Source organism: Hypomesus transpacificus, unplaced genomic scaffold (genome assembly GCF_021917145.1).
Source record: "Hypomesus transpacificus isolate Combined female unplaced genomic scaffold, fHypTra1 scaffold_170, whole genome shotgun sequence".
NCBI classification, from domain to species: Eukaryota; Metazoa; Chordata; class Actinopteri; order Osmeriformes; family Osmeridae; genus Hypomesus; species Hypomesus transpacificus.
Genome location: NW_025813728.1, coordinates 188044 through 214307, shown reverse-complemented (window position 1 = coordinate 214307; position 26264 = coordinate 188044). Strand labels below are relative to the sequence as shown.

General features: G+C 44.3%; 4 protein-coding genes across 9 annotated transcripts; 2 read left to right on the top strand and 2 right to left on the bottom strand.

Annotated features, from left to right (window-relative positions):
- Nucleotides 1-6: 6 nt before the first annotated feature.
- Nucleotides 7-5491, bottom strand: LOC124489101 (heterogeneous nuclear ribonucleoprotein C). 2 transcript variants are annotated; one of them, XM_047051754.1, is made up of 6 exons: nucleotides 5403-5491; nucleotides 3508-3541; nucleotides 2201-2257; nucleotides 1665-1711; nucleotides 632-897; nucleotides 7-204 (listed from the first exon to the last, which is right to left on the bottom strand). In XM_047051754.1, the coding sequence occupies exons 3-6, from the start codon at nucleotides 2243-2245 to the stop codon at nucleotides 128-130; spliced, it is 435 nt and encodes a 144-aa protein (XP_046907710.1). In that variant the 5' UTR covers nucleotides 2246-2257; nucleotides 3508-3541; nucleotides 5403-5491; the 3' UTR covers nucleotides 7-127. The 2 variants fall into 2 exon arrangements, with proteins under 2 accessions (XP_046907710.1, XP_046907711.1); XM_047051755.1 differs by lacking the exon at nucleotides 2201-2257.
- si:ch211-63p21.2 (FH1/FH2 domain-containing protein 1) lies at nucleotides 4668-10462 on the bottom strand. 2 transcript variants are annotated; one of them, XM_047051731.1, is made up of 9 exons: nucleotides 9319-10462; nucleotides 9011-9151; nucleotides 8640-8822; nucleotides 8443-8562; nucleotides 8179-8340; nucleotides 7594-7823; nucleotides 7076-7379; nucleotides 6153-6261; nucleotides 4668-5975 (listed from the first exon to the last, which is right to left on the bottom strand). In XM_047051731.1, the coding sequence occupies exons 1-9, from the start codon at nucleotides 9766-9768 to the stop codon at nucleotides 5947-5949; spliced, it is 1728 nt and encodes a 575-aa protein (XP_046907687.1). In that variant the 5' UTR covers nucleotides 9769-10462; the 3' UTR covers nucleotides 4668-5946. The 2 variants fall into 2 exon arrangements, with proteins under 2 accessions (XP_046907687.1, XP_046907689.1); XM_047051733.1 differs by having other exon boundaries at nucleotides 7094-7379.
- Nucleotides 10463-14255: 3793 nt separating this feature from the next.
- Nucleotides 14256-17521, top strand: si:ch211-63p21.1. 4 transcript variants are annotated; one of them, XM_047051741.1, is made up of 7 exons: nucleotides 14256-14464; nucleotides 15071-15175; nucleotides 15457-15549; nucleotides 15705-15779; nucleotides 16060-16130; nucleotides 16307-16478; nucleotides 16910-17521. In XM_047051741.1, the coding sequence occupies exons 2-7, from the start codon at nucleotides 15107-15109 to the stop codon at nucleotides 17183-17185; spliced, it is 756 nt and encodes a 251-aa protein (XP_046907697.1). In that variant the 5' UTR covers nucleotides 14256-14464; nucleotides 15071-15106; the 3' UTR covers nucleotides 17186-17521. The 4 variants fall into 4 exon arrangements, with proteins under 4 accessions (XP_046907697.1, XP_046907695.1, XP_046907696.1 ...); XM_047051739.1 differs by having other exon boundaries at nucleotides 15037-15175; XM_047051740.1 differs by lacking the exon at nucleotides 15457-15549 and having other exon boundaries at nucleotides 15037-15175.
- Nucleotides 17522-20699: 3178 nt separating this feature from the next.
- Nucleotides 20700-23812, top strand: LOC124489073 (kelch-like protein 33). Its single transcript, XM_047051707.1, has 4 exons — nucleotides 20700-21370; nucleotides 21495-22434; nucleotides 22532-22702; nucleotides 22902-23812. Exons 1-4 carry the CDS (start codon nucleotides 20809-20811, stop codon nucleotides 23431-23433), a joined length of 2205 nt encoding a protein of 734 aa, XP_046907663.1. The 5' UTR covers nucleotides 20700-20808; the 3' UTR covers nucleotides 23434-23812.
- The last annotated feature ends 2452 nt before the right edge of the window (nucleotides 23813-26264 follow it).

Below are 26264 nucleotides of genomic sequence, written 5' to 3'. Positions count from 1 at the left end.
GAGGTTTGATATTTCCCGGCATGAACTCACTCTCGGTTAGTAAGTAGTAAGTAAACGTGTATTTTAAATAGAGATTCTTCCAGTGCAGTGGTACATCAGAGTGAGGCACAGCAGAGCGGATGAACTCTCACCTGTACATGTCCCCTGCAGAACGTTTCACTGTCTTGGATCTGTGTGGCTTCGGCTCGCCTGCTAGGTTAATGTCTGAGAGAGAGAGAGAGAGAGAGAGAGAGAGAGAGGGAGAGAGAGAGAGAGAGAGGGTGAGAGAGATGGAGAGAGAGAGTGAGAAAGAAAGTAAAAGAGTGCGAGAGTGTGAAAGGAGGGAGAGTGTGGATGAGTCATAAGGGCAAAATAGATGGAGAGAGACAGAGGGAAGGGGGTGTTAAAAAGGGAAATCAAGTGAAGGAGGGTGACTTCTGTATGAACACTGCTCACTCTCCCAAACACTATGCATCAAGGGGGAAGTGGATTCTGATTATTCCTTCACTCACACACACTCTATATGTTTATCTCTCCATTTTCTGTTCATCTCTCACACACACACACACACACTTTGTCACACAAAACACCAGCTCATCCTCTGCCTCCCTCACCCATCACCTGTCCCTAGATCATCCTCCGCCTCCCTCACCTAGCACCTGTCCCACGATCATCCTGCCGTCCTCCCCGCCCACGGCCGCGCGGGCGTTCCTTTCGTTGGCGTACTGGACGAAGGCGAAGCCCTTGTGCACGGAGCAGCCCACGATCTTGCCGTACTTGGAGAAGATGGCCTCCACGTCCGCCTTGGTCACCAGCAACGTGTTGAGGTTCCCGATGAAGACCCGGGAGTTGAGGGAGCGCGGGTCCGTCTTGTTGGTCACGTTGCTGGCCATCAGGCTGCTGGTGGTGGGGGAGCGACTGGAGGGGCGGAGGGGGGAGAACAGAGAGGTGGAGGGAGAGAGGGGGAAACATTGAAAGGAGAGAAGGAAAGGGGGAGAGAGAGAGAAAGGAGTAGAGGGAGAGAAAATATATAGATGGAGGGAGAGAAAGAGAGAAAGAGAGAGAGAGAGAGGAGGAAGCATGGAAAAATATAACAAAAATACAGTGAAGGACGCAGGGGCAGAGGGAAAGAATAAGAAAAACATGGGTGGGTCAGATAGAGTAAAGAGAGAGAGATATAGGGAGAGAAGCTCAGTGTGTGTGCTTGTTCACTTCTGCCCTGCTTGGGAATCCTTTCTAAATCAATCGAACCTGCAGTATCCTGCGTGTGTGTATGGCATAGGCATGTATGATAGAACAATATACAGAGAGAGAACAATATACAGAGAGAGAGAGAGAGAGAAAGACTGACTGATGTGGTCTCTCTTCCAGAGAAAATGAGGAGAAATAAATGAATAACCCTACCTGATACGTTTTAACCGGACATACTACATTCTAAACTCCCATTCTACAGAATGTGATTACACATACGAAGAAATTAGGAGTTCATCATGAATACACACACACTGTGTTCTTGGAAGTTCCGACCCACCGGCCAACTAATCATTCGATCCAACTTTATTGCTAAAGGTTAACAGTTTCAGTCTACGATTGAGGTAGTCTGCTTCAGGTATTAGGCTCCTGGGTTCTCAGTGGGTTGTAGCTATGGTAACAGGTGACTGTAGCTATGGTAACCGTTGACTCACTCCATATCGTCTGGATGCGGGAGGTCTGCCTGCCTGCCTGCCTGACTCTGTTGAAGAGAAGAGTGTCGTTATTGGTTTCCTGAGGGCCAAGATGCATTGTGGTAGTTGGAGTAAGTAGGAAGGAGTGGAGATCTTTATTATCAAACTAAAGCTAAAAAAAAAAAAAAAAACTATTTTCTTTTGGGGTGTGTGCTGCCCCCAAGAGATGTGGCATGTAGGTGACAGACAAAATATGTATCATATGCTAATATGTAAAATGTCTGTGATATTATATACATAAAAATAACATTAAAAAGGGACATCCAAAAACCGGTAGAATAAATGGTGTTATTATTTGTTACATCAAACAAGAAAGTCAGGAAAGGATAAAACAACTGATTCATTTTTCTGGGTATTTTCAGATTATTATTCAGATGACTTATATATATACATATATATAATATCTAACTGGTTCACTTATATATTTGAATTAATGGATATATTTATCTATATAAATATATCTATTTATATACATTTAAATTGTATTTTCAAATGACCTGTGTGACCTTGCTCCAAGTGTCCCCATGTGGCAATTTATCCATGGGCAATAGATACTAGTTCGGGAAAGAGGAAAAATTTTAGGAGAGGAACTGTATGCGTGCGTGTGTATGTTAAATGAGAGACCATTTACACCCCATTATTATCACAACCCCATCCTCAGCAGCCAAAGATCACATGATCTCGCCAGGCCCACGATATGACCGCCTGTCTTATTTCCCCTCACGTCATCATCTCTCCCTCTCCTCATCTTCTCTCCCTCTCCTCATCTGTCCCCCCCCCCCCCCCCCCTTCCTTGACTTTGTATATCTCTAGATTCCTCGAGGATGCTGACCACATCCACATCAGTAAGGCTTCACTGTAGTGTAGAGGGCAGTCTAGGCCGCACTCTTGTTCCTCATCGGGGCTGGTTACAGATGCCATTCTTACATTACGTGTTGATCGCTCTGGTACCCTCACACCGGCCACATGACAGACAGTAGCCTCGGCCAATCAGGATTCAGAGTTTTTCTGAGGGTGGGTGGGGGGGGCGCTCCATTGGACTGGTTGAGAGATAAGTGTGTGGGTGTGTACAGAGAAGGTATTGGGTCTTGAATCCAGTTATCGAGCCTCATGTGGGCACAGCTGGAGACATGGCGGTTAGGGAATTGGGCTATTAATCAGAAGGTTGCCGGTTCGATTCTGGCTGTGCAAAATGACATTGTGTTCTTGGGCAAGGCACTTCATCCTACTTGCCTCGGGGGGAATGTCCCTGTACTTACTGTAAGTCGCTCTGGATAAGAGTGTCTGCTAAAAATGACTAAATGTAAAGCTGGATTCATTTGTGTCTCAGTTAGCCGGGTAAGGATTTTAGTATTTGTGCTTCAACTGTGTCCTTTCTACAACATCATTATTTAGAATCCTTTGGAACACTAGAGGGAATCTCTTGTAAAAAGGTTCTAAAATTAACAATGAGGTTCCAGATGACCCGTCATCTCCTAGGTTTGGAACCCAGAGAGGTTATTACAGGGTTGCAAAGGGTTCTGCAATCTTAATCCACATTGAATTTAAAATGATCTTGAATAATTTGGGAATAGGAAGACCAAAAGGGAATGCAGACTAAACTACAAAAACTGTTCTGGGAAAAATTGAGTAGTGGTCCTCTACCACAGCACAAAAAGGACTTACCTACGCCTAACAGATTTTAAAATAAAAAATGTTTTAAAAGGAGGGGGGATAGGCTATTTTAAAAAAGCAGACAAAATACAAACAGGTAAAAAAAAAATGGTGCAAAAGCTGAGGTGGAAAACCAAAGTGTCAGACTTACGATTTGTCGTTGCTCAAAAAAGCTTCTTCAAAAACTACAGAGGAAGGAAACAAAAAAAAAGGCGAAATTAGAAAAAGAACGTCTTCAATCTCTTCAACTGAGCTGAACAGTTGACACACTGAACAGTTGACACAGTGGTGGAATTGGAGGAGATTCTGTAGGCCATGTTGGGATGCTGGACTGAAATTTGAATGTAGTTGGCTAGGCTAAAATGGTTAGCCTGTTGCTAGGTTAGCCTGTTACCTTGGTGACCCTCCAACTCCACCCCTGAAAGCTACCAGATCGGTACCATCAGGCTCTATTCAATATGTGCATGCTTATCAACACAAATGATGATTACAGGATTATGACAAAGGGCTGTTGTTGTTGTTGTTCTACTGTTTCTTCTGCTGTACTTAATATATGCACCATTTATATAACACTTTGAATAAAAGCATTTGGATAAAATGTAAAATAACATTTACTGTACATTTTGAGAACGTGGTGTCTTATTTCAATTCAAAAAGGCACGCTAACAGACTGTATTAAAACTGCCTTTTAAATCTCCTATAGCGAAATGTTACCCCCCTTAAGTAAGATTGAAATCAAGCGCTCACATGACTGAAGTAGCCTAATCATGTTATCACAGCAAGAAGGCTGGAAACTATTTCACAGACACTGTAAATGTCCTTCTCGTCTGGGCCTGTGATTGGACTACATGCAATGCAATACAGTTTGACTTAATGGTGGAAATCCCTGGATTTTAAACATGGTAGCAAGACAACACTGAAACCTACAGAAATGTGACTGCGATTACTCCCATTTCTGTAAATAAAAACCCAAGTTCGTCCTGATGGGAGAAGTGATTGGAGTTATTAGGGCTAGAGTCTTGAGACAGGTATTTGGGGTTTAAGAGGGTACTAGAGGCCAGATCTAACATAACAGATTTAGGACAGCGAACCTATTCATGATAGCGAACGCAATCTATGCTTTCTGCAAATGCCATCTGCAGTCTCGCGGCCTGTAGCCCTGTGCCCTACTTTGCCAATTCACTTAAGAAGCTTTGTACTATTAAAGGCTCAACTCTTGGCATAAGAACATTACGACACATCAAACAATTTCCCCCTCGTGAGCTATATTCTTGATTTGACAATAAAACAGTCTTTCAATAGATGCAGGTCTTTCAGAAATATAGGGTTACTTTAATGATTTTGATCAGAAATTACACAAAGAAAAAAAAGTCGCTTCGAAGACTACATACAAACGCGTCAGTCTAATTAAAGACAATATGCGCTTTACATTTTGTTTTACAAATGAAAACGCCCACTTTCACTCCTTAACGGGAAAAATATTGCCTTCAAAATTACGTCATTTTTTTGAGGATTTGCAGAACAAACTGACTGCGAACACTAAAAATAATGCTTGTTGTATACAAGCTACAACTGCTATTCAGGTTACAGGTGGCCTTGAAGGATATGTCGGGAACAATGAAAACACATTTAAAAATGTTATTCCTGAAAGGGGAAAGACAACCGACATGACAACAATGATTAATTGTCCAGTCAAGATTGTAACAGTCTTCGATATTTCTGTCCTTAAAAATACGACAACAACAAGCGAACAATCAATCTGATCTTAAAGTAACTCTGAAAAAATGTCGATTCAAAAGTCTCAATTCGAAAAATATATCGAAAAATATTGCTGCTAAAAGCTATCAAACACTAAAGCGAAGCCTGCTTGCCACCCGCAGAGACGAACCGCTGCATCACAAAATGTACGCCACCAAAGCAAACACAGTTTCAGACTATCAGCCAGAAAAATGCATTAAAAACAAAAACAAAAAGGTCCCAAAGATGGTTTTCAAAGTTAGAAAAAAAAACAAAAATAGAAAAATTCTCTCGATTCAAAATACTCACCCGGAGCTTATTTTTGTTTAAAAATTTATAAATTCGACGTTGGTTTACTTGGGTTGTCTTTTAAAATCCCTTGTCCGTTTCAGTTGGTTGATAAGGTTCCTTCAACCAGTGACCACGAAATGGCGACGGGTAGCACAACTAGCAGATGTGTCACGCCTCATCCGTGATGCTGATATCTTATTGGACCTGCTATATGAATATGTCTCTGTTCACTTCAAACATTGGTGGATCCGTCTGTCTTTATCCCAAGCCCAGGTCCAATGAAATAACGCACTCCCACCAGCATTCGAAATGTTACGCATTCCAACACAGATTAATTCAGATCTCACACACAAAGTAGCCATTAACAGACCTAGAAGATACATATATTTTAGTATGTTCGTAGTTACATTTCCAATTATATCTTTGAAAGAGTTTTCCTTACGTAAAGCTCTTACATACATTTCCAGTTAATCATAGGGATTTTGTTTAATGCAGCAACCAACTGTAATTTATATTATCATTTCAAGACTCTTGCCTGTCCAGATACTAGCATCTGGAAAAGTCACCACTTCGGTCTCCGAGAGAAAGGACCTGAAATATAAAAATACACGTTTACTGAAATTCACTGTCTAATATTACAGTAAGATTGTGTGTGTGTGTGTGTGTGTGTGTGTGTGTGTGTGTGTGCGTGTGTGTGTGGTGAATGTATGTGCATGGATGTTTGTGTTTGTGCATACTGTGCGCGTGTGTGCGCGTGTGGTACCTTACTTTTAATATCTATCTTCTTTCCGCGATGTCGGGGCAGAGTCAGGTTCAGTCTGAAGATGGATTCTGGGGTTCTCAGCACTTCATCTAATGTACTCTGTGGCACATGGTCCTGACAGCACGTGAGGACATATATCATGCATTTACTTAGCTTACTAAATGGGCGATATGTCTTATGGTTAAACCTGACATTCATGCCAAAGCAAAGTGTTTTCAAAGCAGTCCACAGTGAAGAGATGACCTTTTCAACACACACCATATTCCAGAGAGCAAGTTACGTGACATACCCGGGTAAGTTAACTCTCAGCGTTGTAGCAACATTGCCAGTAGGTTGCTGCAACATTGTAAATCAGCTGGTGGGTTAACTTACTTGGTTATGTTGCAAAACCTGCTTTCTGGAATACCCCCCAGGGAATCTACTAATCATAAAACAAACTCAATAAATATTATGATGCAAAATTACAAGGTGTGTGTGCACGTGTAACCATAACAAAACAGAGAATAAAAAATAAAATAAATGTTTAGATATAGAAAAGTTTCAACAATTGCACATGGATTCACTGTCCCTCAAGTTGTGACACGGACACATATCTAGTGGTAAGACTAGCTGGAGTCCCTTTGCCCAGTAACATCCTTAATCTCTCAGTATCATCGAGCTGTCTCTCTCTCCATACCTGTCTCTCTCTCCATACCTGTCTCTCTCTCCGTACCTGTCTCTCTCTCCATACCTGTCTCTCTCTCCGTACCTGTCTCTCTCTCCGTACCTGTCTCTCTCTCCATACCTGTCTCTCTCTCCGTACCTGTCTCTCTCTCCATACCTGTCTCTCTCTCCGTACCTGTCTCTCTCTCCGTACCTGTCTCTCTCTCCGTACCTGTCTCTCTCTCCATACCTGTCTCTCTCTCCGTACCTGTCTCTCTCTCCATACCTGTCTCTCTCTCTGTACCTGACCAGTCGGTGGGTGTTTCTGGTGGAGTCCAGGTGTGCCAGGCGTGCGGTCCCTTCCTCTTCTCTCCAGGTCACTTCCTCCTCTCTCCAGGTCACTTCCTCCTCTCTCCAGGTCCCTTCCTCCTCTCTCCAGGTCCCATCCCCTCTCTCTCTGCTCCAGGATGGACAGGCGAGTGGTCCGGTACTCCAGAGAGAAGTCGCTGACCGTCTTGCAGAAGTCCTCCGCCTTTGTCTCTCTCACCATGGCTTTGGAGTAGCCCAGGAACAGCATGAAGGAGTGGAACCTGAGTCAGGAGTTGACGTGGCGACAAGAAAGCGGGTGAGGGGCAGAGAGAAAGTAGGGGAAGAGATGGAAGGAGGGAACTGAAATAGAGAGCTCTGCTCCTGTCTGGTAAACTCCCATTCCTTTGTGAATACATCCATCATTCTAACCCCCTGTCCTCCCATCTGTCCGTTATTTTAACCCCACTGCACCCTGGGAAAAGCTGTTTTCTTTACCTGTTGATGACCCGTCGGTGGACAGCTCTTAGAACCTTCAGTCTCTCCTCACACTCCTTCAGGAATTTAGGCAGCCTCTGTCGCAACTTCCCCTCCTGTGTTCCTCCCCCCTCCTTTTCCCCTCCTCTCCTCTTCTCATCCGCCCGGTCCAGCAGACGCACCTGTTCCCATGATCCTTTGCAGAGAGCCTCCAGTTGGGTGAGGTTGGCCTGGACCTGGGTGTAGTCACACTGGGGCAGAGGGTTAAGGGTCAACACCATGGTAACAGCACACTCACATTGAAACAACCTCAGATACAGACACTAAATGCACAATATGAAAGAGAGTCAGATGGCTGAGTAGTGAGGGAGTCGGGCTAAGAATCAGAAGGTTACCAGATTGATTCCCCGCCGTGTGAAATGATGTTGTGTCCTTGGGCAAGGCACTTCACCCTACTTGCCTTGGGGGGAATGTCCCTGTACTTACTGTAAGTCGCTCTGGATAAGAGTGTCTACTATATGTAAATGTAAAACCTTTTTTTTTCTCACCAGTCCTTATTGTACTTTATGTGTACTGTGCTTTACTATAGGACACACACACACACACCTTGCTGGCTCGGGCGACGGCAGCGATGTCGGAGTGGAGGTCAGAGGACTGTGGGTACAGCTGCAGCAGCAGGACACCCACGTGATGCAGCAGGGGCAGACGAGAGTGTGTGTCTCTGACCTGGGACAGCTTCCCCAGGTAGCTCAGCTCAAACCCACGGGCCTGGGGAGTGATGGACGGATGGATGTAGGTAGGGTCAGTAGCTTATTTGAATATTTGGAGAAGCAGAGAAAGCATGATGAGGGGAGACTTGAAGAAGCTCACCTTACACCCGTTGAGGAAGTTTCCGACTGCCAGCACTGTGGCCAGAATGCACCTGAAGGTCTGACTGGCGGCCAGCTGTTCCATCGCCAGCTTCAGGTGGAAGAGAGGCTCAGCGATTTCCTGATCATAAAATGGTCGAAACTCAAACACAAATCCACCTTTTTTTAGGTCTTCATCTTTCTTTGTCTGCCTCTCACCCTTTCCAAGATGTCATAGTCCAGCGTAAAGGCCCAGAGCTGAAGCCTGGAGCTCAAGTGAGAGATGCTTCCCAAGGTGAGGAGGCAAAGCTCAGCTGGGGCCAGAGTCGAGCGGGGGGCCCGGGCCTGGGCCTCCCTGATGAGGCCCAGCTCCTCTTCAGTGGGGACTAGGGCCTGCAAACGCTGCATTAGGAGAGAGAGACAAGAGAGAGAGGAAGGGAGGGAGGGAGGGAAGGAGGGAGGGAAAGAGGGATGGAGGGAGGGAGCAAAAGAAATAGAAGTCACAAGTCGTTATACAGAAATGGATCAGCTGTGGTGATAAACAATAAGTGATGCGGTATGTGTACTGCAGATTTACCTGTGAGACCTACCTGGACGTCCTCTCGGTCCAGCACACTGGTGTCCATGCTGTAGATGGCCGGGGGCAGAAGGCAGGGAGGGGGCAGGCTACTGAGGGCTATGGTGATGATATTACTGCGCTTTACACCCAAAACTGAGACCGACGGCTGCTTCTGAAAGGGGGGGATTACAAAAAGAGGTTAAATCAAATCCAATCAAACTTTACAAGAGGACTGATGCAGATAGAACGAAGGGGACATATTTTATATGTAAAAAGTGCATCTACATGAACAAGGGGGTTCAGATAACCCACTTCTTTACTGACGTCAAGTCCACCTACCCTCCATCCTGACAGCAGGCTGCAGATGGCGCTGTTTCTCTTGCTCTCAAACAGGTACTCCAGGCGGTTGGTGTCCAGGTTGACAGGCTCCAGGCCAGCCCAGATGGTCTGAGTCCCGAAGCGGGTGACCCTGGGCAGGGGAGGCAGACTCTGGAGCTCCCTCCAGTGGAGCCTGAGGGTACGACTCCCCGGAGGCCGGTCCGTCGGGGAGTAACGGGACAGGGGAGGAGCTGAGGGTGGGAGAGGTGGAGGGATTGGTGGAAGAGGAGGGGTTTGGGCGGGGCCTCCATCTTCCTCGGTGCTGTCCAATCCGAGATCTTCCTCATCCCAGAGGTCGGAGAAGTCCAAGGTGTTGAGGCGCAGACGTCCAGCAGGGTTGAGGAACGAGGCCCAGGATTGGTCGAAGACGGAGGGGAGGGGCGTGTCTTTGATTTGATCCGATTGTTTCATTGGTCCACACAGAGAGTAGTAGTGGTTCAAATAAATGTTTGTTATGTCCTTTAGATGTGATTTTGATCAGATCAGACAGTTTTTGAGTCCGTAATGACAAAACTGAGCCCTCAATTGAATCTCAATCTTAATTTGAAAGACTGTAAAATAAATGTTGTTTAACGGTCCAAGGTTTCTGTCCAGTGTGAGCTTTGCTGCAGTATTCAGTAAAACCCTTCCTCAGTCTTCCTCATGGTCGTCTCTGATCTCCAGCCATAAAATGGAGCGAAAACACACTTGTGTATTTACATCCAAACCTCATTGGCAACTCTATTTTCAGTCACCGACCACAAAGTCAGTCTAAATCATGTCCTCCTCTCCAAAGATAAAATCCCCTCGTTCTCTCCAATCAAGAGTCTTCAAGTTCCTTCGGTGGTCTCCGCTCAACTCAAAATAACTGTGCTGTCTTTAATCCAAATAGTCCTTTCTGTTTCAGGGGAATTTTAAGGTCCAACTGTCTGTGTTGTTCAACCTTCCGAACTAGGATTCTGTTGGTTCTGATGACATCACTCAAGCCTGGGTATGGTTTTGTCCTGTCCAAGTGTTCCTGTTCACTGACCTGCTACCAAGGCAACCCACTCTTTCACTTTGTCTCCTCTCTCTCCCGCTCTCTGCCTTTATCTCCCTCTCTCTCTCTTTACCTCTCTCTGTCCCTCTCTCTCTCTCTCCCTCTCTCCCTTCCCCTCTTTCTCTTCCTCCCCCCCCCCTCTCTCTCTCTCTCTCTCTCTCTCTCTCCCTCCCTCTCTCTCTCTCTCTCTCTCTCTCTCTCACCTTCCCTCCCTGCAGGCTCTGTGAATGGTCCCTCCTCTTTTATCTGAGGCCTCAGTGTATCAGTCTGAGTTTATTTGAGTTGCACCCTTTCCTTTAATTTCCTTATCGAGCCTCCATCACATGTTTGTATACACCCAGCCTTCATATCTCAGTCTGTCGATGCTTCCTCATCCTCCAGCTCGTTCTCAACCTAACACACACACACACAGACACACACAGACACACCCACACAAACACACACACACACACAAACACACACCCAAGCAAGTACAGTATATATATTCCCATGTGTAAACATACACCAATTAATCAAAATGTCTGTTAACGTATACACATAGACAATTTGATCCTCGCATACTGATGGAGCCAGTTAGTTTATCACTATAATGATGCAACACCAATACACCGTGTGTATGATGCACGCACGCACGCACCACACACACACACACACACATATAAACATGATCAGACAGACAAGTATACACACATCCATATACAAACACACACACAGTCATACACCCACACACATTTTGCTCTTTCTATACTGATAAAGCCATGACTTCAACCTTGATGTATCAGTAATATGGTGAGTGGGTGTCTTGGCAGTACTTTCTGAGATACTAGCTAGCTTGGTTGGCATAATGCAAACCTCTTATAATCATGGCAGGGCCAGGCACGCTTTACCTACAATATCTCCCCAAGAGGACTTCTGTCAGTTGTAACTAAGGGGTGGCTTATCTCAAGTCAAAGGCTTGATATCATTACTGTACCTTGTGCAGTAAATATTGTTTTATTTTCCTTATACATTATATTATACATTTAGTCTTGATGCCTTTTATGTTTTATGTAATGCACCTGAAATTACCTTGTTGAGATACGGCAATGAACATGCCTTGTTTATTAGGGATGCCAAAACGTGTTGTCCTGTACTGTTGATGTCTAAATAAATAATATGAATAAAAACCTACATTACGTATCATAAAAGCATTTAGTTAAGTAGGTTTGAAGTGGACAGAGTAGAGTATAACATCCTGTGTCAGCCCTGTGGGAACAGAGATTTTAAGCGGGTTTAAAGCGGGACTTCCGGCATCCAGAGCTGTTTGTTTATGCCTGCATTTGTTTGTTGTGGAACCTCCGGGACATCTGAAGCTATCGAGAAAGATCTGCACTATAATTACTGTAAGTGTAATTGTTCCTAATTAGTTATTTTTATTTCGGAGATCAACGGATTATTGTGGCTTTGGTGGTCAAGCAAAAGAGCTCAATTTAGGGTAACCTGGGAGTGGTCCCTGGCTAAGCGGGTACACAGGTGGGATAAACATCAGAAGGGGATACCACAACAAAGTCTTTACAGGTGTTGCACCAAAAGCTGTGACCCATCACAAACTGTGCCTGCAGAGGGCGCTAGTGCACATCGTCTGCCCGTACATCATCACACATTTTTTGGAGGGCGTTTTTTCTGGGTCACACATTCTGACGGCTGTCAGAAATGGTGACCTCTCTGGAACTGGCTCTGTGATGGCTCCAAATCAGAAAATATGGTTCCAGATTAGTCCGAAGGGATGACATAACAGGATGTCTGACCCCGCTGTAACTGCTTGATAAAGGAGTTAAACTTCAAAACGATTGTTTGGGGCTAGTTATGTTATCCCATCACACTAATCTGGACACAGGTTTTCGCATTTGGAGTCCTCACAAAGCCACTACCACAGAGGTCACCATATCTGACAGCCGTCAGAATGTGTGACCCCACTCTAACTGCTTAATACTGTAGAAGAGTTCAACTTCAATATATCGCAGTTTGAGGTAGTCATGTCATCCCTTCACACTATTGTGGATGTATGTTTACTTATTTGGAGTCATCACATAGCCAGTAACACAGAAGTCACCATATCTGACAAGTAGCAGAAGTCAGAATATGTGGCCTTATAATAGCAACATTATCAACAAAAACAGCCCTTTAAAATTGCAATCATAAATATACTGTCCCCCTGAACAGTCAGTGACAAGTTCATAACTTGATGGAGGAATTAATTTTTTTTTCTCCAGAATGATTGAAGTCAACCTTTGCACTTTATTTTACAGAATTTAACTGTGTATAGCCTACGACTTTAACACTTTATATTTTTCACATTGAAAATCGTTTTTCGATTGACTGTTACAACTTCTTGATATCTTATTATTGTCAATTTCACCCTATATCTGTTGAAGCCACCATGATAAAATTGTCCCCACCAAGATTTTAGCAAACTCCTTTGTGCTGCAATTTGTATCGATTCTGACAGCCAGGACCCGACAGTACAAGAAACGCCGTCTTTTAATTGGCTGTCACACTACACGCACGGTAGAGTGTCAAAGCAAGCACAGGCAAATTTGCTTGCTTGCACTGGCAGACAAGCGAGCGGGTGTGTCGACGACAACTGTAACTTACCAGGGCTATCAGTCAATACATACCCCATAAAAGGCCAGAGTGAAACATTTTGATATTCCCTTTTCCCCTTCAGCATGTAGCCTACATGTTTGCCCCGTTTTGTGCTTTGTAGATCAGCTACGCCACCCAAGAAGAAGAAAGGGGACTTATTCATAAAGCAGAGTTAGTCAAGCAAAATAAGTAGCCACACAAACAAACTAGCAGTGGTAGTGACCAGGCTTTCAAATGCAGATTCTGCTGTGGAAAATAGAATTAACTGGTGATAGTATGTTACCCAGGATATTGTTACAGCTAAACCGAGCTTCTGTAATCTTTCAACAAGGTTTGGACAGGAGTATTGATTAGGGGTGTGCAGCACGGATAGTCGCATAGAAGTCGCGCTATCATGATAGAATGCTACGTTACCTAGTCACTGAATGTTATTCAGCTTATCTAAAGTTCTCATTTTGCAGTCACAATAAACAATGGCTCTGAGACATTTTTTGTTTTTAAATTCTGTTTCCAGATATAAAATAAAAGTGAGACCACCGGATAAATAAAAGTGAGAGCACCGGATTCACAGTTTAATGAAGGAACGCCATTGCATTGCTAGACACGTGCTGGAAAAACGTGTTGGCAATGTGAATAAGTTAACACTATTGGTTATTCAAATATAATGAATTATTATTTAATAATAATAATATCCATAAACACTGTATACAATATGGTAGGAAAGTTAAACTTGCTAGCCATAGGATAGGCTACAAAATGAATGAACCATTTTGAATGCAAGAAAGACGCGAAGAAAAATGTCAATTCATTTGGAATCATCAGCACTGCTGTTTTGATTTAGGATGCTAAACCAATCATCATATTTATTCAAGCATTGATTACTTTATTATTTATAGGAAACTCAGAAACCCAGTAAAGATGCTGTTTAACCAGTTTTAACTTTAGAGTACTATAAATGCAAGAGGCTATGTCTAAACTAAACGCAAAAAGAATCACAATCTTCTAAGTAAAAGTTCACTTCTCAGTCTTGGGGTGGTGGGGGGGATGTCCCCATCAAATCTGAGACCAAACCTACGCCCTTGGATGCCACCCTTTTCGAGATACTTGGGTTGCCCATTTCTGTGTCAAATTCAGTGACCGTAAAACGTCACTTTCTTCCGCTATCCGTTATTGGCTTTCGGACCCTGTCAATCGACTCTCCCCGCCCCTTCGGCACGCTCCTGTTAGTTGTTTTGGATTTTTTTTTTTTATGGCGAGAGAAGCGCCGTCCCGACTCCCGATGCGTGAGTGGTGTTTCGCTAGACTCACATAGCGGATTAGGCTACTATGTCAAATATTTTAGAAGCATCGCGGATGTACGGATATAAATCCCGTCCAAAAGAATTATTTTTATTTCGGTTCTATGTATGAACGTCCTAATAATCTTGAGTTACGGTTTTGTAAAGATGAGGCATTCAACTTAAGGTATGAAACTGTTGTTGTCTAAGTTGATTAAAAAACATCTACCAATGAACTATGCATAGCCTAATGGACCGATATTGCTTGGTTATAATGTACTTCTCTCTAAAAAACTGATTAGGCTATATTTGTATTGAAATGTGTAATGTTATCTGGAAGATGCAAGAATCATGCTCGTGACATTCATATGTTCGTCGGAAATCATGCGAATGGACAAGTTGTCACGCTATAAAGGCTATCTTCTCCTATTACGTAACACCGAAAACCAACCAGCTGTTTCTGTAATACGGGACACTTAGGTCGAGAATAATGTGGAGTAACAAAAATAATAAATTCTAACACCCTGCAATTCTTGACCGGGCAAAAATAATCCTTGATGCATCTGCCCTGTGAAATTTCTAATGGGCTGTCCAATTTTGCTGAACGTTTTTAGTAATCCATGGGTTTATATAACACAGCTAAAACAATACACCTCGATTTAACACACGTTTCAGTATTTGTAAATCATCGATGATTTCAATGAACTAGGTGAACCAAACTAATTGTTTAAAGTGAAACACATGTTCCTCCACTGTTAGTCCTAATTGGACCCAGCCGGAACGACTCTGGCAGGTCGAGAACTGTGTGGTCTGTGGACGGAGAGAGGTCATGACGCGCAGAAACTCAGACATCCACGTCTTATTTACCTCCGGAGAGACATCGGACAACGACTGTGAAGTAAGACATCAGAGCGGCAGAATTTGTACATGTGTGCGTGTGCATGACAGCTTTTGCGTGCGTGTGTGTCTGGCCAAACATAACACTAGCTTTAATGCTGTCTCTAGCTGCTGTGCTGTCCAATTAGTAACGGACTAATGGCTTCCAATAAATCATTACAGTACATCCTACACAGTCTCCCTTTTACTCTCTCTTTCACTGTGTCTTTCACTCTCTCTCTGCCTCTCTCTCTCTCTTTTTCCCACTCTCCCTGCCTCTCTCTCTCTTTGCCTTGAAAACAGATGGGGGAAAGTTGTGTCGAGAGAGATGGAGTGTGTCTGTGTGAGATTAGACCTTGTTCACTGTACGCCGAAGCACACACACACACACTGCTGGTGAGTAAGAAAGAGGCACTCTTCCCATCACAGTCATGTTGTCAGTGGCCCCTGGCTTCCACAATGTTCCTTTCAGTCTCACCCACCCACTAATCATTCACATTTGATAAAAACAAAGAAAAAGAACATCTCTCTCTCACTATCTCTTCTTTCAGGACACATTAACCTGTGAGCACTGTGGTAAAAACAGGGTGGCGATTACCAGGTATTCAGAAGGCTATGGCACAGAGGTATGTGTGTGTGTGTTTGTGAAAATATCCATTATAAGTCAAACTTCACTGTCTATAACCGTAAAATGTGTGGGTTGAATCATGCACACTATATAATGTGACACAGACATAGACACACACACACACACAAAAATCATCAAGTTGAAGTTTCTTTCAAATCAAACAAAGGTGGGCACTCAAATGAGTCACTGGGCATCTGAAGCTAAAACTTCACATAGTGTATTTCTTTGCAATAGGTCTGTGAGTGTGTGTGTTCATATCCGTGACTCATGCTTTGCAGGAGGAATGTGTTTTGTCCGATCCTCAGGGAGAAAGCGATGCAGATGCTGACATAGAAGATGCAGACTGCAGGTTTGACACACACACACACACAGACATATACATACACACAAACATGCACAGACATATACACACACAGACATATACACACACACACACACAGACCATATACACACACACACATATTGTTTGTCGTTTGTATCGTTTCCCCATTATTCCTCCTTTCAGCTTTGTTCTGATTGGTCCAGACTGCAGGAGCCAGGTTCTCTCCAGCGAATCAGCTCACGGAGACGCAGACGACCACGAGTCACACGGCAGGATACAACGGAGAGCGAGGATGACGGTGGGCGGAGCCACAGGTCCCATCGCTGGAACCTCAGACTCAGTCCTCACCGGGCTCACGGCAGGACCATTCAGGAGGTCAACAGCAGCCACAACAGGACAACAAAAACAGCCTCAACAAAAACATAGAAACCATCAACTAAAAACTTGCAGTTACCCTTTGTACAAATGTCACCATCTCACTTTCTGTCTCTCTCTTTTTCCTCACTGTCTTTATCTGTTTTTTTCACGCTCTTTCTTTCTTTCTCTCTTTTTCTCTCTCTCTCATTTTCTCTCTCTCTCTTTTTTCACTCTCTCTGTCTCTCTCTCTCTTTTTTACTCTCTCTGTCTCTCTCTTTTTCTCTCTCTTTTTCTCTCTCTTTTTCTCTCTCTTTTTCACTCTGTCTCTCTCTCTCTGTCTCTCTCTTTTTCTCTCTATTTTTCTCTCTCTTTTTCTTTCTCTTTTTCACTCTCTCTGTCTCTCTCTGTCTCTCTTTTTCACTCTCTCTGTCTCTCTCTCTCTCTTTCAGGAGAGTGTGTCCCAGGTCAGACCGCTGGTAATATGTCAGCCCAGTGTTGGAGAAGGCCAGAAGGCCCCCGTAGAAACCTCCGAAAGACCCAGGTGGCTGATGTCCTTGAGGCCCTCAAGTCTCTCACTCTCGTTTATCCTCCTCCTCTCTCTCCCCTCTCTCTCTTTCCTTAGTCATTGTTCTCATGTCTTTCTTTCTGCCGTCGGCCGGTGCTTGACCAAACTGTACGTTCGTTTGTGTTGTTTGTGTCTGATGCGATTTCTGTCACGATGGTGAGACAGGCAGCCTGTGCTACTCCACCCTTTATTTTGTCCACCTATCTTCTCGCTTTTTGATTGGCATGCTTTTATTGTCTCTCTTCTTCTCTATCTCTGGCGTTTTCTCTCTTTTTCCTCTTTCTCCGTCTTTTTCTCCCTCTCTCCCCCCTCGTTTGTAAAAATAGACCTCTCGGCTCGCTGCCTCATACTAAGCAGAGAGGGTGTGTGATACGGAGGAGGAAGGGTTAGAATGTCGCGCACGGATGGTGTGGTTTGGCTCAATGGAAAATATGTAAATAACTGAACTATGCAATCCTCTCTATCTCCCTCCCTCCCTCCCTTTCTCTCTCTCTCTCTCTCTCTCTCTCTCTCTCTCTCTCTCTCTCTCTCTCTCTCTCTCTCTCTCTCTCTCTCTCTCTCTTTCTTCCCTCTCTCTCTCTCTCTCTCTCTCTCTCTCTCTCTCTCTCTCTCTCTCTCTCTCTCTCTCTCTCTCTCTCTCTCTCTCTCTCTTCCCCGTCCTTGTGACTCCAGCTACCTGTTCTTATTCTCTTTCCCTTCCTGTCTTCTGCCTCGTACCTTCTCTTCTCTCTGAGGCAGGAACGGTCCTTTGTGAATACCGGGACCCTTGTCTCTAAATTAGCACTTGTCCTAGTTGTTTTTTATATATATCTGAAACAGTGGAGCTTAGACATGGACCAACCTCTCATCCGTTTTGATAAACTTGTTGCTTGGCAGGTAACTTACAAGATGTAAGTTACGTAAGTTGAAAGTGTGTAAATGTGCTAACTCTTTAGGAGCTAATACTTTACTGACTGTGCAATATGTAACTACAAATCAGTATGTGACAAATTTCAACCAAATGTTTATTTCCTCCATTGTTTTATGTGCTTCGTCTAAGTTGCCAGATTTGTGTATACATGTATGTTTATTGTTATATTTTGTGGGGCCAGAAAATTCATGATGAATAAAACAATATTGTATTTTGAGGTTTGTGTAAGTAATTTAGACTGCATTCTCAATTGTGATACTTTCACCGCGTCAAAAGTTCATTGCAACTTCTACCCACAATGCGTTGTAATAGACATTATGAGAGAGAGAGAGAGAGAGAGAGAGAGAGAGAGAGAGAAAGAGAGAGGGGAGGAACACATAATAATATCGTGGGCACAGCCACTTTCCTATGAAACATGCACAGGAAAGAAGCGATCGAGTGAGAGAATGAGTGTCAACCTTCTGAGGCAAGGAGGGAACTAATTGGAACCCCACTGTCTAAAAATCTTGTGAAAAGGACCCTGGAGAGTGGTGGCCCACAAGGAAGCTACAGCTCTCTCTCTCTCTCTCTCTCTCTCTCTCTCTCTCCTCTCTCTCTCTCTCTCTCTCTCTTTCTCTCTCTCTCCTTTCTCTCACCTCTCTCTCTCCCATTCTCTCTCTCCCATTCTCTCTCTCCCATTCTCTCTCTCTCTCTCTCTCTCTCTCTCTCTCTCTCTCTCCTCTCTCTCTCTCTCTCTCTCTCTCTCTCTCTCTCTCTCTGTATGCATATTGCCATGGTAACCATCTGATTTGTGCAGGGTGGCAAAAAGACAGATTTTCATAACTTGACTTGCCAGGCGGTCAGATCCAGCCACAGGCCAAAATGTGAATAAAACAAGCCTAGCATCTGCCGTGTTACTCATCCGCGGCCGCGTGACTGTAAACATCGCTCCGATCGCTTCAAATGAGGCAGATTTATTAAATATGTATTTTCTACTACGATAATCATTCATATAACTTGTGTTTTTAAGTTTGTCAGTGACTGTAACCCCCCCGATGCTTCTTATTCTGTACATGTGGCTGTTAATTTGCTTGTTTGCACTGATTGTTTGTTTGCAGAATATCTACAATGATAAACTCAGTGAGGAGCCAACAAAAGAAGAGCATCTGTTTATAATGTGTCGGTTTCAGATCCCATTTCCTTGTGTCAATTAGAGGTAGCTTTCAGTAACAGTTGTTTCTATCAACTGTGCGCCAGTGAATGTTTACCTCGTCATACGCATGGTGGATTACCATAATAGAAAATAGCATGAGAGAAAGTGTTTTTTGCTTTCATGAATGTGTGAGGGGACTATATGATCCGTCTGACTCACTGGGTATGTCATACCACCATCTCCTCATATAACCCAACCTGCTTTGGAGAAGCCTGCCAAACGCCCAAGCTGCCAGCCCGGTTCCAGGAAATTCTTGAAGAGTGGAGAGACATAAAAACATATGTTGTGACCTTTTCATGTCATGTTCGTGACTTTGGTGGGCAAAAGGTTGAGCAAATTGTGATAAAAAGAACAGTGACCATCAAAGAGAAGACGGAGGGGAGGGACACGTGTCATGAAAGGGTGAGGACTTGTTGATGAAAGGGTGAGGAGTTGTTGATGAAAGGGTGAGGACTTTGTTGATAAAAGGGCGAGGACTTGTTGATGAAAGGGCGAGGAGTTGTTGATGAAAGGGTGAGGAGTTATTGATGAAAGGGTGAGGACTTTGTTGATAAAAGGGCGAGGACTTGTTGATGAAAGGGCGAGGACTTGTTGATGAAAGGGCGAGGAGTTGTTGATGAAAGGGTGAGGACTTGTTGATGAAAGGGTGAGGACTTGTTGATGAAGGGGTGAGAACTTTGTTGATGAAAGGGTGAGGACTTGTTGATGAAAGGGTGAGGACTTGTTGATGAAGGGGTAAGAACTTTGTTGATGAAAGGGTGAGGACTTGTTGATGAAGGGGTGAGAACTTTGTTGATGAAAGGGTGAGGACTTGTTGATGAAAGGGTGAGGACTTGTTGATGAAAGGGTGAGGACTTGTTGATGAAAGGGTGAGGACTTGTTCAGTCGGGGAATGAAATACATCTACAGGGGAAATGTAGATGTAAGTTAAAAGGAACACGGACACCCAAGCAACTGGAGGAGGATGAATGATATTAGAAAGTCAATGACACACAACCGAGTGAAAAAGCATTGCAGAGTTAAGTGAGAAAACAACAAATAAAAACTAAACTAATCTAAAAACATCAGCTGATGTGGATCAGCTGGGAGTATATTTAGCCACCTCTTGTGTGTGTGACAATTCCATGGGTCCCGGGGGCCACTAAGGGGAGAGGAGGAGATTTGTCTTAAAGATGAGAGGAGTGTTTTCCACAGTGGCTGCTGAAGAGGTAAGATATAAAAGCGATACAGGGACTCTGACGTCATTGTGTCCTCTCCATTGTGTCTATGTCTGAAGAACCTGTGCAAAGTAAGTGACTTTAAGTTTTGTTACCAACTTGATGGATTTGTATTGCCTCTGCACCTTGATTGAATTGTGAAATACTGAAAAGACAAAGCTGAAAGAAGGAATACTTTTTACGAATTTGTTATATTATAACTAATAAAATAGTATGTAAAATCTGACTCTTGTCATCATGGATGTGGCTGGGAGTAGCTTTCATACGGAAGGGCCACCCGGAAGATGATTCTGGAAGGCTGAAAAGGGGAAGGGGGAGGGGAGTTTGTCCCTCGTCAATGAATGGGGGGATCTGATGAGGACAAAGAGGAGGGAGAGGGGTGGGGTGATTATGACGAGGATGAGGATCGGAAAAACTGAATTTATGAATCGGTTGAAGAGGAAGCTGACGACTATGACTTAAGCATGAGAAAGGTTTATCGCAGACAAACGTACGCTAAAGAGCTCTTCCAGACCTTGGAGGGTTTCAGGGACTCGTCTCTGCTCACCGACCTGACTCTGAGCACTGAGGATGGGCTGAGCTTTCAGGTCCACTCCCCTGTCCTGGCTGCTGTCAGCTCCCTGGTCCACCACAGTCTGCAGGACGGGGATGCAGAGTGGGAGAAGAGGGGAGGATCTGTTGATGGTGACACACAGAGAGAGGTGTTGATGGTTCTGGGTCCTGGGGTGGACCGTGTAGGGCTGGCGGGGGTGCTGGAGTTTGCCTACACTGGGGTCATATCAGCTCTGAACACAGGCAATGTGGTCCAGATCCAGACTGCAGCTCAAGTACTGGGAGTTCCCAGAGTTCTGGAGCTCTGTAGAGAGGAAGAGGAGAAGATGAAGATAGGAGGACAGAAGAAGACAGAGGAGAGGAAGATCTCAGCTGCAGAACAGATGGAGATCAGTCTTCAGTCCATCAGACAGCTGTGGACACAGAGAGTAGGCTGTGATGTCGTACTGGGGGTGGATGGAACTTCTTTTCATGGTATGTATAATTTCTTCTTCACCTACATGTAGAGGTAAAAACTGTATATGGAGTATTATGCAAATTCAGCACATTTAGCTGAAACAAACCAGAAAATAAATCATTGTGCATTTCCTTCTGCTAGCTCACAGAGTTGTCCTGGCTGCCAGTAGTGACTATTTCAGAGCAATGTTCACCAGTGGGATGAAAGAATCCCAGCAGTACTGTGTGACTCTCCCCTTCCTGTTGGCATCGGAGCTGGAGATCCTGATTGGTTGCTCGCACAGTGGGTCACTTTCTCTCAATTGGGACTGTGTCTTTGAGGTCGGCTGCACCGCCCTCCGGCTACAGTTCCAGGCCGCCTTCTCACTGTGCATCGACTTCCTGCAACAGGAAATAGGCGTGCACTCCTGCCTGGACGTGGCGTCCTTCGCTGAGGAGTTTGGGATGGCAGATCTTCTCAAAACAGCCGACAACTTTGTCCTCCGGAACTTCAATAAGGTCTCAGTCACAGAGAAGTTCAAAGACTTGCCCTTTAAAAAGCTTTGTATGTTCCTGAGAAGCCCCCACCTCTGTGTGTCTTCTGAACTTGTCGTATTTAAGGCAGTGATGTCCTGGATCGGGGTCAATCCCACGACCAGTCCTAAACTAATTAGAAAACTGCTGAAAACGGTTCAGTTCCCTTTAATGACCTTCCCAGATATCAAAGAGATCAAAGCCATGAAGACATGGACTGATTGCAACTCTGTTTATCTCTTGAAGACTTTACTGAAAGAGTTCTGGTCCTATCGCTTTGCCTCAGACAACCATTACAGGATCTACCTACCCACAGAGACATTGGTCTTGGTAGGTGGAAACCAGTTATCTGAGGATACACAGATACATATTCCTACTCGAGAGTTGTGGTTTGGTAATTCCCTGAGGAACCATATTGGCATTGTGAAGAGTGTGGAGTGGAGGAAGCTGGGAGAGATACCAGAGACACCCAGGGTTAGTCATGAGGTGGTGGTTCTGGAGGGGAAGTTGTACGTGGTTGGAGGCAGGAAGTTCTGGAACAGATCGGACGCCCTGAGCTCAGCCTGGCGGTGAGCTGAACCATCAAAGGTTTCATCTTTGAAGTTCAAACTTTCATTGAAACCAGCTTTGTCTCATTATTGTTTCTTCAATTCTCACTCTCATCAGGTACGACCCAGCTCCAAATGAATGGCAGAAGCTGGCCGACATGCAGGAGCCAAGGTGCTCCTTCTCTGTGGTTGGTGTGGATGGTTTGATATATGCCATAGGAGGAGACTTCGAATACCAGGCTAACTTTGACAGGGTGGATCGCTACTGCCCAAAGACAGACTCCTGGAGGTGAGATGGAAGGGGAACGTTTTGACACATTGGTTTGATGAAATGGTTCTTGATGGAATTAAAAAGCCTTGTTTGTATAGGGGTTTTAGGGCAATCTGTCAAGGAAAGCCAACTAAATATTAAATAGTCACAATTACAAATATTGTGACTTAAAGTATTTTAAGTTTGCATTAAAAAACATAACCTACCTTCCTTTCAGCTCCTGCAAACCTCTGGACTCTGCCTTGAGCGGCCACTCTGCCTCAGTGCTGGACGGCCAGATCTTCATCTCAGGAGGCTTCAACTGCAACTATGAGTGTCAAGTGTCCATGTTCCTCTACCACCCAGAGAGAGGAACCACCTACCTGACTGACATGATCCAACCCCGGGCCTTACACTGCATGGAGACCCTCAATAACCGCCTGTACGTAACAGGTGGTATCTCCGCTGATGCCCAGAGGGGCTACTTTGACCAGCTGTCCTGTGAGGTGTACGACCCTGGGAGGGACTCCTGGAGCTCCATCTCCCCCCTGACCGTCCCTCACGTTGGCCCAGCCTCGGCAGTCCTGGAGGGGAAGCTGTACGTGCTGGGAGGGTACTGCCAGGAGGACAACAGGGAGTCCAAGCTGGTGCACCGCTACGATCCCAGCAGCCAGTGCTGGGAGAACATGGGCAGTATGCCTGGACCCAGCATCGCTTTACAAGCATGTGTGCTTTCCCTGCCGGCACATCTGAGACAATTACCTCATTAAGTTAACCAGTGTAGTTTCATGCACCATTGGAATTAGAGGGATTTTTTGGGCACTTTAGTTTAACAGAAAAATACTAATGATCATGATTGTATTTCAGAAACTTCAGAAAAAGAAATCTATGTCAGCTCCAGTTAGCATGTAGCTTATGGAAAGTATTGTGGACGGGCTCAATGTATTCAAAGCTTGACATTTACCTGAAACAACATAGTCAGTAAGACTGATTTTGTTGTTTATTTTTTTTCAGGTATTTTACAAGGGGTGTTGTTTGTTTTTTTTGTCCAGCTACTAAAGTGAGTGGGAGTCACATGGCTAAACGGTGAGGGAGTCGGGCTAGTAATCAGAAGGTTGCCGGATCGATTCCCCGCTGTGCCACATGATGTTGTGTCCTTGGGCAAGGCACTTCACCCTACTTGCTTCGGGGGGAATGTCCCTGTACTTACTGTAAGTCGCTCTGGATAAAAGCGTCTGCTAAATGACTAAATGTAAATGTAAAGTATACAGGTGGCAGTGGCATTTACACATTTCCATCCTATTAACAGATGAAATAAAATGCATGTTGAGCTGATATTCAGTTGAGAAAGGTTATGCTTTTGCTTCAGACTGTAAAGTGTGCAAAACATTTGGGTCAACAATAAACCTGTGTTCTAAAAACGTAAAAGACTCCAGCCTGGCTGGCCCCTCTGTTTTTATTTCCCTTTGGGACAGGCATCCCAGTGGCATCGTTATGATAAGCTTCAACTGAGTGACATGTGGGGTAGAGTTACAGCCAGAAGGTTCAAATACAGTAAGAAGCGCCCGCTGGTCAACCGAGAGAGAGAGAGAGAGAGAGAGAGAGAGAGAGAGAGAGAGAGAGAGAGAGAGAGGGAGAGAGAGGGAGAGAGAGGGAGAGAGAGAGGGAGAGAGAGGGAAAGAGAGAGGGAAAGAGAGGGGGAAAGAGAGAGGGAAAGAGAGAGAGACATAAATCGTCTGTCTTTTGCCCTTCATGCCCCCACCTCACCAAGACATTCTTTTTATTCTGCCGCTCCTCGGTCAAGATTCCCCCAGCGTTTCGCAGTGGGGGAGGAATTAAATCCCGCTGGTGTCATGTGTAAAACCCAACCGCCTGATCTTTCTGTCACAAGTCCCAGAATGCTGTGGGAGGAGCCCTGGCAAGGTCATGAAGGTCATGGGATGTCTTGGTTTGTGGGTTGGAACAGCTGAGGAATGAGCCCATGTTATAGTTTGGGGGCACAACCTTTCTTAGCACCTGATGATGTGCTAAGAAAGTGCTGTGATCTAATGGGAGAAACATATCATCAATGAAAAAGGTACTATTTATGTACCCATAAATACAGTTTGTATTACTGGTGGGTTAACTAGACTACTGACAGCATAGCATATCCGCTACTAGACCTTGTTAACATCAGGAAGCTTTCATTAACCTTAGAAACCTCATAGAGTGCACTGTGTCATGTCATTAACCTCTTGTGTTTTCTTAAGGGTCAAAACTGACCCGCCACTATGTTTATCATTAGAGAAAACCCCCTAAATGTTTTTGACCCAGCAGTTATAAAACATTATTATACACACACCACAAAAACAACTAAGAGACACACCTAGACACACACACACATACACACACACACACACACACACACACACACACATATACACACACACACACACACACACACATATACACACACACACACACACACACATACAATAAGACATTTAGATTATATGTGCTACTGATTGAACTCAGACAAAACTAAAACGTTCTTGTGCATGTGCAGAATCTCCCCTCCACAGTCCCATACATGACTCAAGATCACAGACAAAATAAAAACAATTTCAGACAAACTAAACCACATTTCTGACAAACTAAACCACATTTCTGACAAAATAAAAATGTGTTCATATCATAATGGGGAAATCATACAGAGGCTATAAAGGTCCTGCAAATGACAGTACCCCCAGTATTCTTTGCTGAAGCCATGACTGCACATTTCAGTACCCAACACGGTTAGGGTCTCAGCTCTCAGATCGACAGGTCGTAGATCTGATATTTTCAGATGTCCAGAAGGAACAAGAGTACAATGATTTAGAAGAGGAGGTATCTGAAGAATAAGATGGGGAATAATACCACCCAGAGCATGATGCAATAATACACCTCTTCTTTAGTAAATAAAACAGTTATGACAGGTCTGCTGTAACAAAAACGAATGGTTGTCCACTGATTACTGTAAATGCAGTCTTTCTGCACTTTAAAGAGGTAAAACCCACATATTCACAAAGTGTGTGATGAATGACAGGTTGTTTCTTTGTGCAAAATAGATTAGGGGTTTAAAATTCAATTTATCTGCTTTATTTTAGGGGGTTTAGTGAAGGTGGGTAATTTTTTACCCTTAGGACAAGGGGTGTATACAGAATGTTAAGACTGCACAAGGGTTAAAGGGAGACTGCATATTTTTACAGGAAACTACCAATATGATCCAGCTGATTATGTAGCACAGTACCTGTAGAGTTCATTTGTCTGGTTCCTGTGTGTCTTTAGTATGTGCCACTGGTCCTGTATTCCATAGCAGGTCATGTGATCTGGGAGTCTAGTAGAACAGAATGTAAGTTTGTGAGATCTGTATACTTTGACAGACTAGTGATCTGACTTGTTGTTGTTGTTTAAAAAAACGTCAGAGACAGTCACTAAAGTGTTCAGTCCTGTCCACCCTGTCACTGAGGGAGACTCTGTGACTCTGCGCTGCAGACACAAGACTCCTCCATCAAGCCCCAAGGTAGACTTCTACAAAGATGGTAACCTGATCAGGAAGGAGACCACAGGAGAGATGACCATC